At 38.1% G+C, this 13,089-nt stretch overlaps 1 protein-coding gene across 1 annotated transcript in view; it reads right to left on the bottom strand.

The window, feature by feature from the left end:
* Positions 1 to 5,007: 5,007 nt before the first annotated feature.
* The window catches only part of SMC3 (structural maintenance of chromosomes 3), a 28,538-nt gene continuing 20,456 nt past the window's right edge, over positions 5,008 to 13,089 (bottom strand). Inside the window, exons 20-29 of the mRNA XM_009476036.2 lie at positions 10,642 to 10,793; positions 10,267 to 10,425; positions 9,441 to 9,548; positions 8,930 to 9,038; positions 8,043 to 8,290; positions 7,715 to 7,927; positions 6,806 to 6,997; positions 6,461 to 6,638; positions 5,781 to 5,887; positions 5,008 to 5,473 (exon numbers count right to left, since the gene is read on the bottom strand). Coding sequence (XP_009474311.1) covers positions 5,402 to 5,473; positions 5,781 to 5,887; positions 6,461 to 6,638; positions 6,806 to 6,997; positions 7,715 to 7,927; positions 8,043 to 8,290; positions 8,930 to 9,038; positions 9,441 to 9,548; positions 10,267 to 10,425; positions 10,642 to 10,793 — 1,538 coding nt within the window. The 3' untranslated portion in view covers positions 5,008 to 5,401. The remainder of the gene's footprint in view (positions 5,474 to 5,780; positions 5,888 to 6,460; positions 6,639 to 6,805; positions 6,998 to 7,714; positions 7,928 to 8,042; positions 8,291 to 8,929; positions 9,039 to 9,440; positions 9,549 to 10,266; positions 10,426 to 10,641; positions 10,794 to 13,089) is intronic.

Raw genomic sequence — 13,089 nt, 5'->3', positions numbered from 1 at the left:
TTCATAGGCTAAATGTATCCTCTTTGAACACAGTTAACACTTAGCTCAAACTGCACCAACAGAGGAATCCAAGGACTACCGAACAATGATTTTGTCCATCATTGTTGCTGCATTGTATAAGACATTGTCTGAGACAAAATACATGGGCAGAAAACTAAAAAGCTGAACTTGAGGCAACCTAGGTCAACAGAACCAAGAGATGCCCCCTCGTGGTTACAGTCACAGGTAGCAAAGGAAAGAAACGGAGAAGGAAAGAGTAAAACCTACGCTGAAGGAAGAGCAAGGCAGAATCACTGGAAATAAGGATCTCAGCCTAACTGGCTTCTCTCTGCACTTCAGCTGACTGTAAGGGGGAGAAGAGAGACATCATGCCAGGACCGAGGTGAAAAATGCCTCCAATTAAAATAATCCCAAATAATAATTGCACTAAAAGGAAGCATTATGTATTTGTTTTTCTGTAAAACCAAATCGACTTTTATAACCCTCCTTGAAAAATAAGCCAGTATCACTAGTGAAATGAACTTCAGTGCCCATGTGAAAAGATTTAGGTTGTTACTGGGAATGCTTTTACTGACTCTTAGGGAGAGAGTAAAAGCATCCATTGTGTCCAATGAGGAATGAAAGCAGATGCTGGAAATAAAGACCTTCCAGGGTCTAAGGTTACCTTTCCCTAGGAAAATATTTTGAAACAATATCTGAAGACTCTCAGCTTGTAAAATCAGCAGGGCTCCACTAAGAGGCAATAAAAAAGTGCCATTCCTCCCCAGGTGAAGAGCTGTTATCTGTTAGAACCTGGTGCTCCAACAGCAGAGCAGCTGTTCTTCAGAAGTGCTCTTCTGTGCCTATGGATAAACACACTCAGATGGGAGCAGCAGTTGCCAGCTTCAATAGCCAGGGTAACTCACTTCGTACCTCCAATTTGAGGCAAGAATTTCAACAAAAGCAGCTCAGCCCCCCTGTTCAGCCCTGCCTTGGGAATCATCACTTCCCACGCCTACAGGTTCAGCTGCAAGGAAAGGACAATGACTTCGCTCACTAGAAAGAATTCTCTGTCATTTCTCATAGAGGAACCAGATTCTTACACTTTTGTGACAATTTTTCAGGTTGGGGCTTTTTTTTGTTTGTTTGTTTGGGTGGTTTTTTTGGTTTTGTTTTTTTCTCTCATGTACAATGTTTATTTTTACATAAATTTATGCATACACTTTTCTGGAATAGCGCAGTTCTACCCAATAAGAACATTTTAGCAAATTATTAAAATCTTAAAGGCTTTTATAATTTTTTTTAAGCAAAAAGTGCAATTTATTCCCATTTACTTACATTCTTGTCCATGTAAAACTATTTACAATTTATTTCTCTATTTGTTCAGGATCCTCATGACCACTGTAAGTGCCTCTGGAATTCCAAAAACCTCACAGAAAAGCTTTGATTTTACCCTCAACTTTAACAATAAAGCAAATTTACTTTTTGCATTTAGTCCAGTTTGGCTCCATCTCCTGTCCAAAGTTACAAACTACATCTTGTAACGTTTCCGTAAGATTAAAAATACAAAACTCAAAAGGTGTCAATCTTACAAAGTACTTGAAGAATGTTTGCTAGAGATGAAAACTATCCTATCAGAAATGATCAGCGATTCAGCTGATAAGTTTCATATACTGATAATTAAGAAAATGAACTGTTGAACACCTATATTTGAGACATTCAGCAATTACATTACATCGGTATTTCCTAGGTGACTTTCAAGCTTGCAGTAGGAAACGTAGCCCCAGGCAGACATCCAGAAACAACAGTTGTGTTTTACTAGAAGGACAAGTATAACCAGAAAAAAAATGAAAATAAAATGGTAACATTCTCAATTTCATGTTTCTGGATCATACCACCAGTGATTTTTTCCCAGTACACTAGGGCAGTAGAAGCTGTACTCCGATACTGACCCAGAATACAGCCACCACTGTGTTACCATGTTTCTGAGAAGCATCTACCAGAGCAACTATGCAGAGCCTGCAGTCAATACATCTAAGCCCAGGCTCCCTAGGCATAAAGACAGTACACCATGGGGCACCCAGGATTTCTACAATATCCGGGATATCCTACAGTTCAGAGAAACTGTCTAGTTTCACTGAATTCTGCCGTAAACTTCCAGGTGGAAAAAACAGGACACCTGTGAAGAAACTCAAGGACATAATGACTCTCAAAGCAGCTTATTTTTAAGACTCCAAGAAGAATTTAAAGCACTGGCAGACAGAAAAGGCAACTTGTAAAGTACAATGTTGAGTGGACCAGATATGAACCATCACAAACAGAACACAATGAACACATACACCTTGGAAACCTATCAGTCCAATCACCGCATTTTGCAATAGCTGTGTCATATCTTCAGATTTACACAGCAATCTGAAGCAAATAATTAGGGGGCAGACAGCAAAGAAAACTTCTCTGCCACTCCCAACCTTAACCATGGCCAAAACCAGGCTGGGAAAACCAAAATCCTCCTTTAGGTTCTATGTACTGGCATTTTTTCAAGGCAATTCTTCCTCCTTTGTACAAGAATTTCCTTAAAATGTACAGCAAGGGATGAGGTTCTGGTTTTCCTACTTTCATGCAGTTTTCTCTCATGCAATTTTTCCAATACAGTGAGCTGGTATGGATTTTGCTAAATAACCTACCTTACTCCATCCCTGTTTGAGGCCCTCTTCAGTTCTAACTACAGCTTCTAACTTAGCAACCCCAGCTCGCTGTAGGGCATCCGCAGCGCCACACAAAGGCTGTGCTTTAACATCTGGAGGAGGTGCTGTGTAAGTTATTTCAGCCTTTCCCATTCCAGTCCCATGCACGCCAGCATTACTGGTAACACACTCAGTGAACCAGATGAAGGAACTGATGCCATTAAGTTTTTCCACTCTTGCAGTATGTGGCTCCGCACCAGAGAGGCATCACAGCACTGAGAATGAGCATGTGGGAAAGGGTATGCTCACAGGAAAACGAGGTGTCAACTTAGAAAGCAGTCTCTCTAGAAATGCCACTTTTAAAGGACAGAATGAAGTTCAGTAGTCATTTAGGTTTATACAAAAAAATAACTCCACCACCCCCCAAACTTACCTTAAAAAGGGATTCTGAAAGTCTTGATAAATCTCCCAGATCTTGTGCAAGTAGTTCTAAACCTTGGTCTTTAGCAGACAAGAAACTGAAGTGACAGCTAAAGGCTTGTCTATTCTTACCCTGCACAGTATCAACTCAGTATTCAGTTGTGTTTCCACCAGCTTACTAGAGTTACCCCTTTTCCTACTGTGCTTGATAACAAACTTAATGCCAGACTCAACCCAGAGGAAAACTCCTAACACAGCTGAAATTACTCACGTTATTCAGCTGCATTTACACTCTATTATGCTGAGCACTGTACAAAAAGAAAAAAACCAAAACCCTCTGCTCTACTCATCTACTCCCACTTCAATGAGATTATTTGATACAATTCATAATTGGTCTTAAATGGATTTAGTATGACACTTCTTAATAAGCACAGTAATTAGCTTCATGGCCTACAAACTGCTTCTCTCTTGCAAAATTCAAACTAATAACTGTCAAGCTGATGCCCTAGCACTGGCAAGCCTAGTGAGTTAGCTGAGAGCACAGCCTGCTATTACCACAGGCTAGTTGTGTATCTGATGATCACAGATGACAGGCACTTCAAGCATGTCCTTACACACACTAGATCAAACAGCATGAAATCAGTAACCTTAGGCATGAATCTGTGGCTAGGTTCTCTAGGTCCTTCTCTGGACTTTGAACTCACTTGTTTCACCTGTGAGTAATTCAGGAATGCTTTGCTCTGTAGCCACCCTGAATGCATAGTCAGAGCTCTCTATGCAGAGGACAAAGTTTCAAATTCTTCATGGTTCTCAAATATAAAGTCTACTTACATGCTACAAACTTTGCGGGCATTTGGGTTGCTTTGGCTTCCAGAGTTTGTTTCATGTTTTGTACCATACCCTCTCTTCACTGAGAGAAGTCTGCTATGTAGCTAGTGACTCCCTAGAACTAGAGAAAGCTCTGTTATGTCAGGTACAACATCCTCCTCCTCCTGCTGGCTTAGACTTACTGCAGGTAGTAATTTCCTACATGATTATCATTCCCTGGGGAAGTTACTCCATACCAACTTTAGTATTCTTCTCTTACCCTGCCTTGTACGGCAAGTATACGCACTCCTCAGCTCAGACTTGCAATCAGTTCAGGCTCTCCTTTCCTGCACTTCCTGAAGTTCTCAGTGGGGAACAAGGGCACTGGCAGAGGAAAACCTATCAGACAGCTTTATTCTTTTGCTTCGTTGAAAGTGCCCTACAGAGTAAATGCAGTATACAAGTTCCCCGTTTCTCGCTGCACTATTTAACCTTAAACAGTACCTTATGTAACTTTATTTTTATATATATATATACACACTATTGCAACACCAACTGATTTTGTTTTTACAACTGCTTTGCTCTCTAAGAAACATGGTTCACGGTAAAACCTTAAGTTTTCCAGAATAACACATCAAATTATTCAAATACCCCTTTGCCAAAAGCCCAGACTGTAGGAAGAGATTCATATTTTGACTGATGACTGTCACTTGGCTCAAGTTATGCTGGTCTCTCAGGCTGAAGGGATATGATGAAGGAATTGTTACTCTGGCCAGGGTGCCAGGAAAAAAAGATGGGGCTGTGATTTGTTCAATTTTATACAGTTCTAGGGTCTTGTCAGACTTCTCAGTGTTTTATGATACTTTTTTTTTTCAGTTCAATAACCAGAACGCTATGAATTTGGACAGACACAGATTTGGGGAGGTTTTCTGCTGGCATTGGCAATGTGCAAAAAAGGCAGAAAAGAGAAGTAAGAATGGCTTGAAAGAATTGCTTTGTCTCCTACTTCTGAAATATGCAGCTCCAATATGACCAAATAGTATTTATTCCATCTCAGTGGAATCCTCTAAAGACAGACAATATAAACCAAAAACTTAATGTATACAAGTTACAGCGATAAAACCAATTATTTTAATTGAAGCCATTAAAAAAACCATGTGAGGCAATATAAATGATAGAATTATGGTTAAGAAGGAATAGCTAGCACTTTCTGAAAAGCTTTAAAACAGCAACAGACACTTTACAAAAGATTTGAGGGAAGAGAATAAAATTTCCAAACTACAGGTACTGTATAAAGGTAACATTAACAATTATCTTATAAAATACAGCAACAGAGACAAAATGGATACTCAAGCTCCTTTGAAACTAAGCCTTCTGGGGTCTTGGTTAAAATGTATGTTCAAAAACTATTTTAAACAAGGACTAAATACTTCATATTTTAAATTTACAGGTCCCTGGCATAAACATAGCACTATACACATCTTCCAAACAAGCGGTAAGTACAATTCGGTTTAACCATGCGTGGTGTCATCTTCTACGAAGTCTTTGGCCATTTCTGCTGTGATCACATCAATATGACTAACCTGGGGGAACAAAAAGAAGTATACAGTTATTACAGTATCTCCTGCAGAATAAGACAGATTTATTTCTGGAGACTCCAGGACTCAGCAACAGGCCTATAATCAATTTCTAATTTCCTTTAAAGAATATGACAAGGGACATCTGTAGATATTTGAATTCTTTTTCAGGAAGGAGAGAACTTTTACACAAACTAGAAATCCATCACTGAAATAAGACTGATTTACCTTCAACTTGACTTTCAAGTCCAGTCTCAAATGCACAACTTGGTAAGGCTCTCACTGAACACCAGAACTAAAACATATTATTTACCTTGTTTCTGAATTTTACACCATAGAACTTGTCAGCCGACTCAAGCAGTTCGGGCCTAAAAGTTGTTGTAATAAACTGAGCATGTTCAGCTAGTTCCATAATCATATCTAAAAAAGAACACAAGAATTCTTTATTTGTCATCTTTTCAATAAAGCAGTACAAGTCTTAATATGAGACAGACAGAGTTTGCTATTCCTTGGTCAAAATGAGGTTTTGGTTAATAAAAAAACGCAACCCAACCCACAAATCAAGAAAGGATCCATACCAGGTTTTTCAATAGTATCATTAATTCCAGTACCAACTCTGACAAATCCAGTCACTGAGCAAAATCACTGGGGTATTAAACTTCTACGATGAAAACCAGAGTAAGCACCAACCAACCAATGCAATGAGCTAAAAGTTCATTTAAAAAAAAAAAATCAAACTACACTTCAAAACAGGATTATTTCCGCCACACTGACGTGTAGTAAGGAGACCCTTTAGACACAGTAGGCAACACAGAGCTTCTACCTAGAACCAAGTTAATGAAAGCTTCAGAAGGCACAAAGTTAAATTCTAACACACACGCTGGGATATTAAAAAATGTGCCTTCATGATTAAAAGCTTTTATCTTAAACAGGAGGGATGAGATGACAGACTATCACCTTCAACCACAAAGAAGAATAAAGGTAGGCAGTTACCTGAAACAGCTTTCCTGTGCTGAGCATCCAAGGCTTGGTCAATTTCATCAAACAAGTAAAATGGAGCTGGATCACACTTCTGGATAGCAAATATCAGGGCTAGGGCCACTAAGGATTTCTGTCCACCTGAAAGTTGCTGCATTTCTCTCATTTCACCCTGCTTCCCTGTGAACGATACCTAAGAAAACAATGCAACAGCAAGATGATTTCAAAATACTAAACCACAACATCACTTGCTATTACAGTAAATAAACAGGACCAATTAAACATTGCCTTTTAAAAACAGAGTTAAAAGGCAATCTAAATGAATATTCAGAGTACCGAAACACAAATATTCTTCTTTACCCTTATGCCAACTCCAGTGAACTGGTCTACAGATGGAACACTGCTCTGAGATCCAGATCCCCTTTCACTCTCAGTGCTGCCTTCACCTTCATCCTGGGACTGACTGCCCTCCACATCTCCTTTCTTCATCACTAACGTGGCCTTGCCACCAGGGACTAACTTCTGGAATACTTCACTGAAATTTTTTGACACCTGAAAAAGAAACAGTCAATACACCACATGATTTTTGTATAATGAAATCCACTGCAGACAACAGCTGTTTTTACATGATCACACTATGTATCTGCTTCAAAGCAAAGATCCACATTCATTCTTAAGCACAAGTAGAAGTGAGAAACGTATGCTGTACAGAGCTTGGTTTAAAAAAAACATCTAAGCCAACTGTTCTTGTAGTATGAGAATTTTCACAATTTTTTCAAGAAAACGGTAGAATTAAAACAAAACAGCAGCAAAAGTAAGTATTATTTATTTCAGTGAACTTCAGATGAGATATCAGTTAAGCAAATGATCTTTTAAAGAGAAGACTTCACATACTTCGTAGTTAAGACCCTTTGTTAACATTAGGAATTACTTTCACTAAATCTGGAGAATGGATTTGGTGCAGAGGTTATTACCAGACATTCCCCAGCAAGGGCTGTACGTAGTACAAAGAGATTCACCAGAAAGAAAGTACTTAAGAGCTTTAAAGCAAAACTAGAGTCGTAATACAACCAAGATGAGCAACTATTTAAAATGCTAGCCTATTTCTTTTTCAGTATTTAAAAAACCCACAAACCAAGTTACATGATACTGCCTTCTATTATTATAGAATAGATGTACTTAATATCTGCTTCTTCCCATGTAGCTGCTACATAATGGGACAATTTGATTTCAGCACCAGCTTTTTTACAATTGTTGCCATTTTGTTACCTGTTTGAAAGTCAGCTGAATAGCCTCGTACTTCCTGAGCTCAAGGACATTCATCAGCTCCATGATGGATTTGTAGCCCCTGTCCAGTTCCTCTTGTCTTTTTATCAATTTTTCCTTCTGCTCTGAGAAATTCACAAACTGATCTAAAGCTTTTTTATTAACATGGCTGTATTTCTTCAGTTCTGTATTGCACTGCTCCAGTTTGCGGAATAACTGTAAACAGAAAATATTAACGTATCAAAGTATTCTAGCCACATTTGACACTCAAGATGTATGTGATGCTAACATTTCAGGTCACGAAATATGAAACCAAGCACACACTTATTACCTGCTTTAAACTTAAAGTCTGATACTTTTCAAAAGCCTCCTGTGGAAGTGAACCCAACTCTCTGATTTTCTTCATGCATTCCTCTTTCTTCTTGAGGAGCATGCCTTGCCTGTTAGTCATTTTTTCAAGTTCTTTTGTATCATGGTTAATGGCATCCATATGCTCCTTTTCCATGTTCTTCCAGCGTTCCATGCTCTTTTGAAGCTCTTTAATTCCTGCTTCTGTTTTGTCAATAGAATTATCCAGATCTGAGATATTAGGGGAGAGCACAAAACCCAAAGTGGTAAGTCTTACACGCCTGCATAAAATCAGCAATTATCCAGTCAAGTATTTATGAAACAAAAAGACAATCTAAAGAAAAATATCTATGAAGGAGTAGGAAGTTAAAATTTAAGACAAAAAGATGAAAATCCCTCTCTCTTCTTCCCCATGAGTATATGACTTAAAAAACCCTAAACAAACATACTAAGGTCATATTGTTGAAGTCTAGAAAGGAAGAGAAAAAAAAAAAAGTTTGAGCCATACAGATGCTATTTCCTATTTGACAGCAACTTAGTTTTAGATAGGTTAGACAAAATTCAAGAACAACTATACAACATCATGCTTGTATGAAGGTTCCTTCAAAAGTACTATGCCCTAAAGCCAGAAGTCTTATCACCAACACATACTTACTGGTATTAGTGTACAATTGCGGACACTTTTATGTATGACATGCACAAAATCTTTGGAGTAAGTTCCAGAAGTCTGTTACACACTATGTAACTACTACAGAATATTTGAAATTAATGATTACTTCTCATATTATGGTCTATTTCTAAACCGAAATACAGTATGTGCGAACTTTCAAAACCCTGGAGATTTTTCTTTGAAAAAATGATGCTACGAACCATCTGACCGTGCCAGTGTATCTTTCACTCGTTTGTTGATAGCCTCAAGTTCCGATGTTGTGGCGGTAAGAACTGTGCCACCTTCTGTTTCTCGTAGCTCATTCAGTTCCTATGGGACAAAATAAATACCACCAAGCTTCAGCATGGAGGGGAACAAAAGTATAAACCAGACAAACCAGTTATTTTCCGCTACTCTACATATAACTGTATTTAATATTTTAGTAAAGTTTTAGAGAATAGTTAGATTTTTCAAACACATCTGACATTATGATGGCCCTATTTATACATAGGCTGTGTATTTAGAGTAGGATTTCTGTCCAAAATTCACATGCCTAAAATACTGTGCTGAAATTTATGTAAAACACTTAACTCAGCTTGGATATAGGGAAGCAAAACCCACCACAGGTAATACAGGGTAATGAATGAGTATTTATCAAATGATTAATAGGTTAAAGCCCTGGAAATAAACCAAGAACAAATTGCAAAAGTACATTTAAGAGAAAATCCTTACTTGTTCCACTTGGTCTAAGCGTTTTCTCAGATTCTCATTGAGATATGTTTCAACTCTTGTGATAATGCCTTCTAGTTTAATCCTCTCATTCAAAAGCTGTCTGTTTTCCTGAAAAGATAGAAAAAAAATATATTAATTGCCTTAACTGACTCCTAAACAACTATTTTTTCCTTTTTAAAAAAAATTAAGACGAAACCCCTCTCTTCACACAATTCTGTGTATTAAAATATCGCACCATTCTTTGGACTGTTGCTCTAATTTTAACAAGTAGAAAGAACCAAACAGTAAATATTTCTGCAGCTGTCTAGTGCAAGAGTCAACCATACAAGTCAGTAGGTTTCTTAAACTTGTATTAGCATGTGAATCCAGTTCTTAAACCCAGAAGAGCTTTAGAAAGTATACTTAAGAAGTATCATTTTTTCAACATGGGTGTCAGACAAAACCTTAGTTTTTGTCTCATCTACCACGTGCTTAAAGGCATTGTTTTCTTTTCCCCACACTGCGCATCATTCCTTTCAGATGATATCCATTTGTATTTATTGTTGTAAAGTACAAGAGCAGGAGCAAGGAAACTGTCGTGATTCCAACACAAATAACCATAATCCTCACACAATACAGCTAGTAAAATTCACCCAGCATTTGAGAAAAACATGCAAATACACTTTGCAGATGAGAAAACTCCAAACATGCCTACCCACTACTGATGAAACACTACTTTAATTACACTATATTCATCTTAAGTGACTTTTCAAACAAAAGGACAAGAGTAAGTTTATTGGGAAGAAAAGGTACCACATTTAATGGCAAGACATTTTCATTTCCTTACTTGCTGTAGTTGTCGAATTTCATCATTAAGAGCATCCACACGTTTCTGATCTTCAAGACTGAGCTGAGACAACAAATCAGTCCCCAGTTCTGCTTTTAATGATTCTCTAGTTGACTCCATAGCATGTAAACTTGCCTCCAAGCTCTGCAAACTGCGTTGCTATGGAACAGATATTAGACAGAATCAATCCTCAAAGCAATCTTAGATTTATATGAATTTCACTTTTCTGTTTACATAAACATATTTTTGTGAGATGTCTCTAGTCATCTCTTCATATTTCACATTATGATGTTAAAGGGATGCGAGTTTATCAGTAATATTAATGAAACCATTAATAGAAAACCAGTAACAGCTTTCAATATCCCCATACTATACCTTAGGCATAAATGTCTTTTCAGACTGCTGCCTCTTCTCCTTCAGCATTTTCATCTCTGACAAAATACTGTCTCGAGAGGCTTTGAACTTTCTCTGCTGTGTCTCAATTTGCTGCATTTGGTTCATTAGCTGGTCAATCTCATTATTAATCCATACCGCGGGCTAAGGAAAACTCTGTCCTTGTTTTGAAAGGCATTTTATACCTACCAGTACCTTCAATTCTATTTTGCATATTCAGCTGTCATCAAAATAAAAACCAACCAAACAAAAACCCCCACAAAATCAAAATATTTAGTTGTACAGGAGAAATCAAGAACCATCAACAAAAGTAACTGGAGCACCCTTATCAACACCAAGAACAAATGAGGAAAGCTTCATTTAGCTGTTAATTTTACACTACAACACTCAGAAGAACACAGGGATACATCTGAACTTGTAAGGAAACTCAGATCTTACGAAATACAGAAAAGCAGATACCTACCTTTAAAAAGAAGTATTAGAATACAACAACTATCCCTTACTCAATTCTGAAGCAAAAAGCATAATATGTTCATGCTAATTCTGATATAATGGCTTAAGTCACAGTGCAGAGCTTGCAGAGGATTCTGTTTCAATTTATGTTGAATTGGCCCCTCACTACAAGAAGGACATTGAGGTTCTGGAGCGTGTCCAAAGGGTAATGAAGCTAGTGAAGGGTCTGGAGCACAAGTCTTATGAGGAGCGGCTGAGGGAGCTGGGGTTGTTTAGTCTGGAGAAGAGGAGGCTGAGGGGAGACCTTATTGCTCTCTACAACTACCTGAAAGGAGGCTGTAGTGAGGTGGGAGTTGGTCTCTTCTCCCTAGTAACAAGTGATAAGACGAGAGGAAACGGCCTCAAGCTGCACCAGGGGAAGTTTAGGTTGGATACTAGGAAAAATTTCTTCACTGAAAGGGTGGTCAGGCATTGGAACAGGCTGCCCAGGGAAGTGGTTGAGTCCCCATCCCTGGAGGTATTTAAAAGATGGGTAGATGTGGTGCTTAGGAACATGGTTTAGTGGTGGACTTGGCAGTGCTAGGTTAACAGTTGGATGTGATGATCTTAAAGGTCTTTTCCAACCTAAACAACTCCATGATTCTATGAGCATGTTACTCCTACTACAATGTATATTTTAAATGGCATCAACTTAAATGCCCTAAAACCTGAATAACTCCCCTAAGCAGAGGTTACAGTAAAACACTTCACTACATACTTAAACATTCTGGGAAAACTGAATGAGCTACAGAATAGGAAGTTAGCAGGAATGGATATTTTACTTTCAAAATGACTGAGGTCTGTTTGTGGTATGTTCTAAAAGTTACTGTCAGACTGCAGTCACAGATCTTATTACAGTCACTGATCCTCCACAGCTGAAGGGTATGCCACATCGGAATTTCTCTCAGTTAGATGAGCACTCTACCTACGTCCCCTATAGATCCCTCCTCAAAAAGAAACCCAGGCCTAAATATTTTGACTTAAATGACAGCAAGAAAGATTTCTCAGTTCCAAAATAGTAGTCCTAGTAAAAGTTAAGTTATAAGTTAGTAGTAGTCAAAGTTAAGTTATACTGAAACCAAAGGGTCCAACAGGTAATTGGGGAATTTAACTACAAGCAGCAGGAACTCCAGCTCCCGTTCCTAGCTACAAAAAGCAGGCTACCTGTACAACTTACACTGGGATTAGCGTTAAAATTAGTTTCTGCACAAATCCTTTTAAACCATATGCCTACATATTTGTAGTTTAAAAAATATGTAAGGAAGGAGAAAATGCTCTACTTAAATACTTCATTGTAGGTACATAAATTGAGTCCTGCACATTGCTTACAGGTAACACTAAGAAGGATAAAAGACATTTATTATCGCAGTGCATGTAAAGCCAGTTGGCAAATTTAGTCTATTTAAGTCACGCTTAACAGGCCATTGCAATATTCTTCCACTGACTTAACGAGACATAGGTACATACTTTTAAAAGTTTTGCTAATCAGCTGTGGATCTAAGCCTAGGCTTCAGTGTTCTGCTTAGCTGCTGTCCCAAACAAGTCTCTAACGCACTGCTGCAGGTCAAAAAACAAAGGAGTTGAGTTCAAAGGACAGAATCACCTGGATAATGGAGAAAATTGTATAAACTTCCCCTGCCCCTGAATTTTAGATATTGGATCTCAAAAGGACACTATGGCATTAAAGAGGTTAGACAAAAAGGTGACAGTTACTTGACTTAAAGACCAAGACTGTCAAGCAACTCAGAGCTTAATTATAATATAAGGCTCTCCATCTCCTCCCCACAGCATAAGTGGGCTACGTAACACACCAATTCAGGACACAAGAACTAAAAATATAGCATGAGTCACAAGAGGCAGTGAAGATTAACACAAGAATATAACAAGAATAACTAGTTATAGCAGTTACTACAACAAATTCTGGAAGGAATAGAAAGC

This window comes from Nipponia nippon, unplaced genomic scaffold, assembly GCF_047370975.1.
Source record: "Nipponia nippon isolate SJK-2023a ecotype South Korea unplaced genomic scaffold, ASM4737097v1 scaffold_3, whole genome shotgun sequence".
NCBI classification, from domain to species: domain Eukaryota; kingdom Metazoa; phylum Chordata; class Aves; order Pelecaniformes; family Threskiornithidae; genus Nipponia; species Nipponia nippon.
This window is presented reverse-complemented; position numbering and strand designations above follow the sequence as displayed.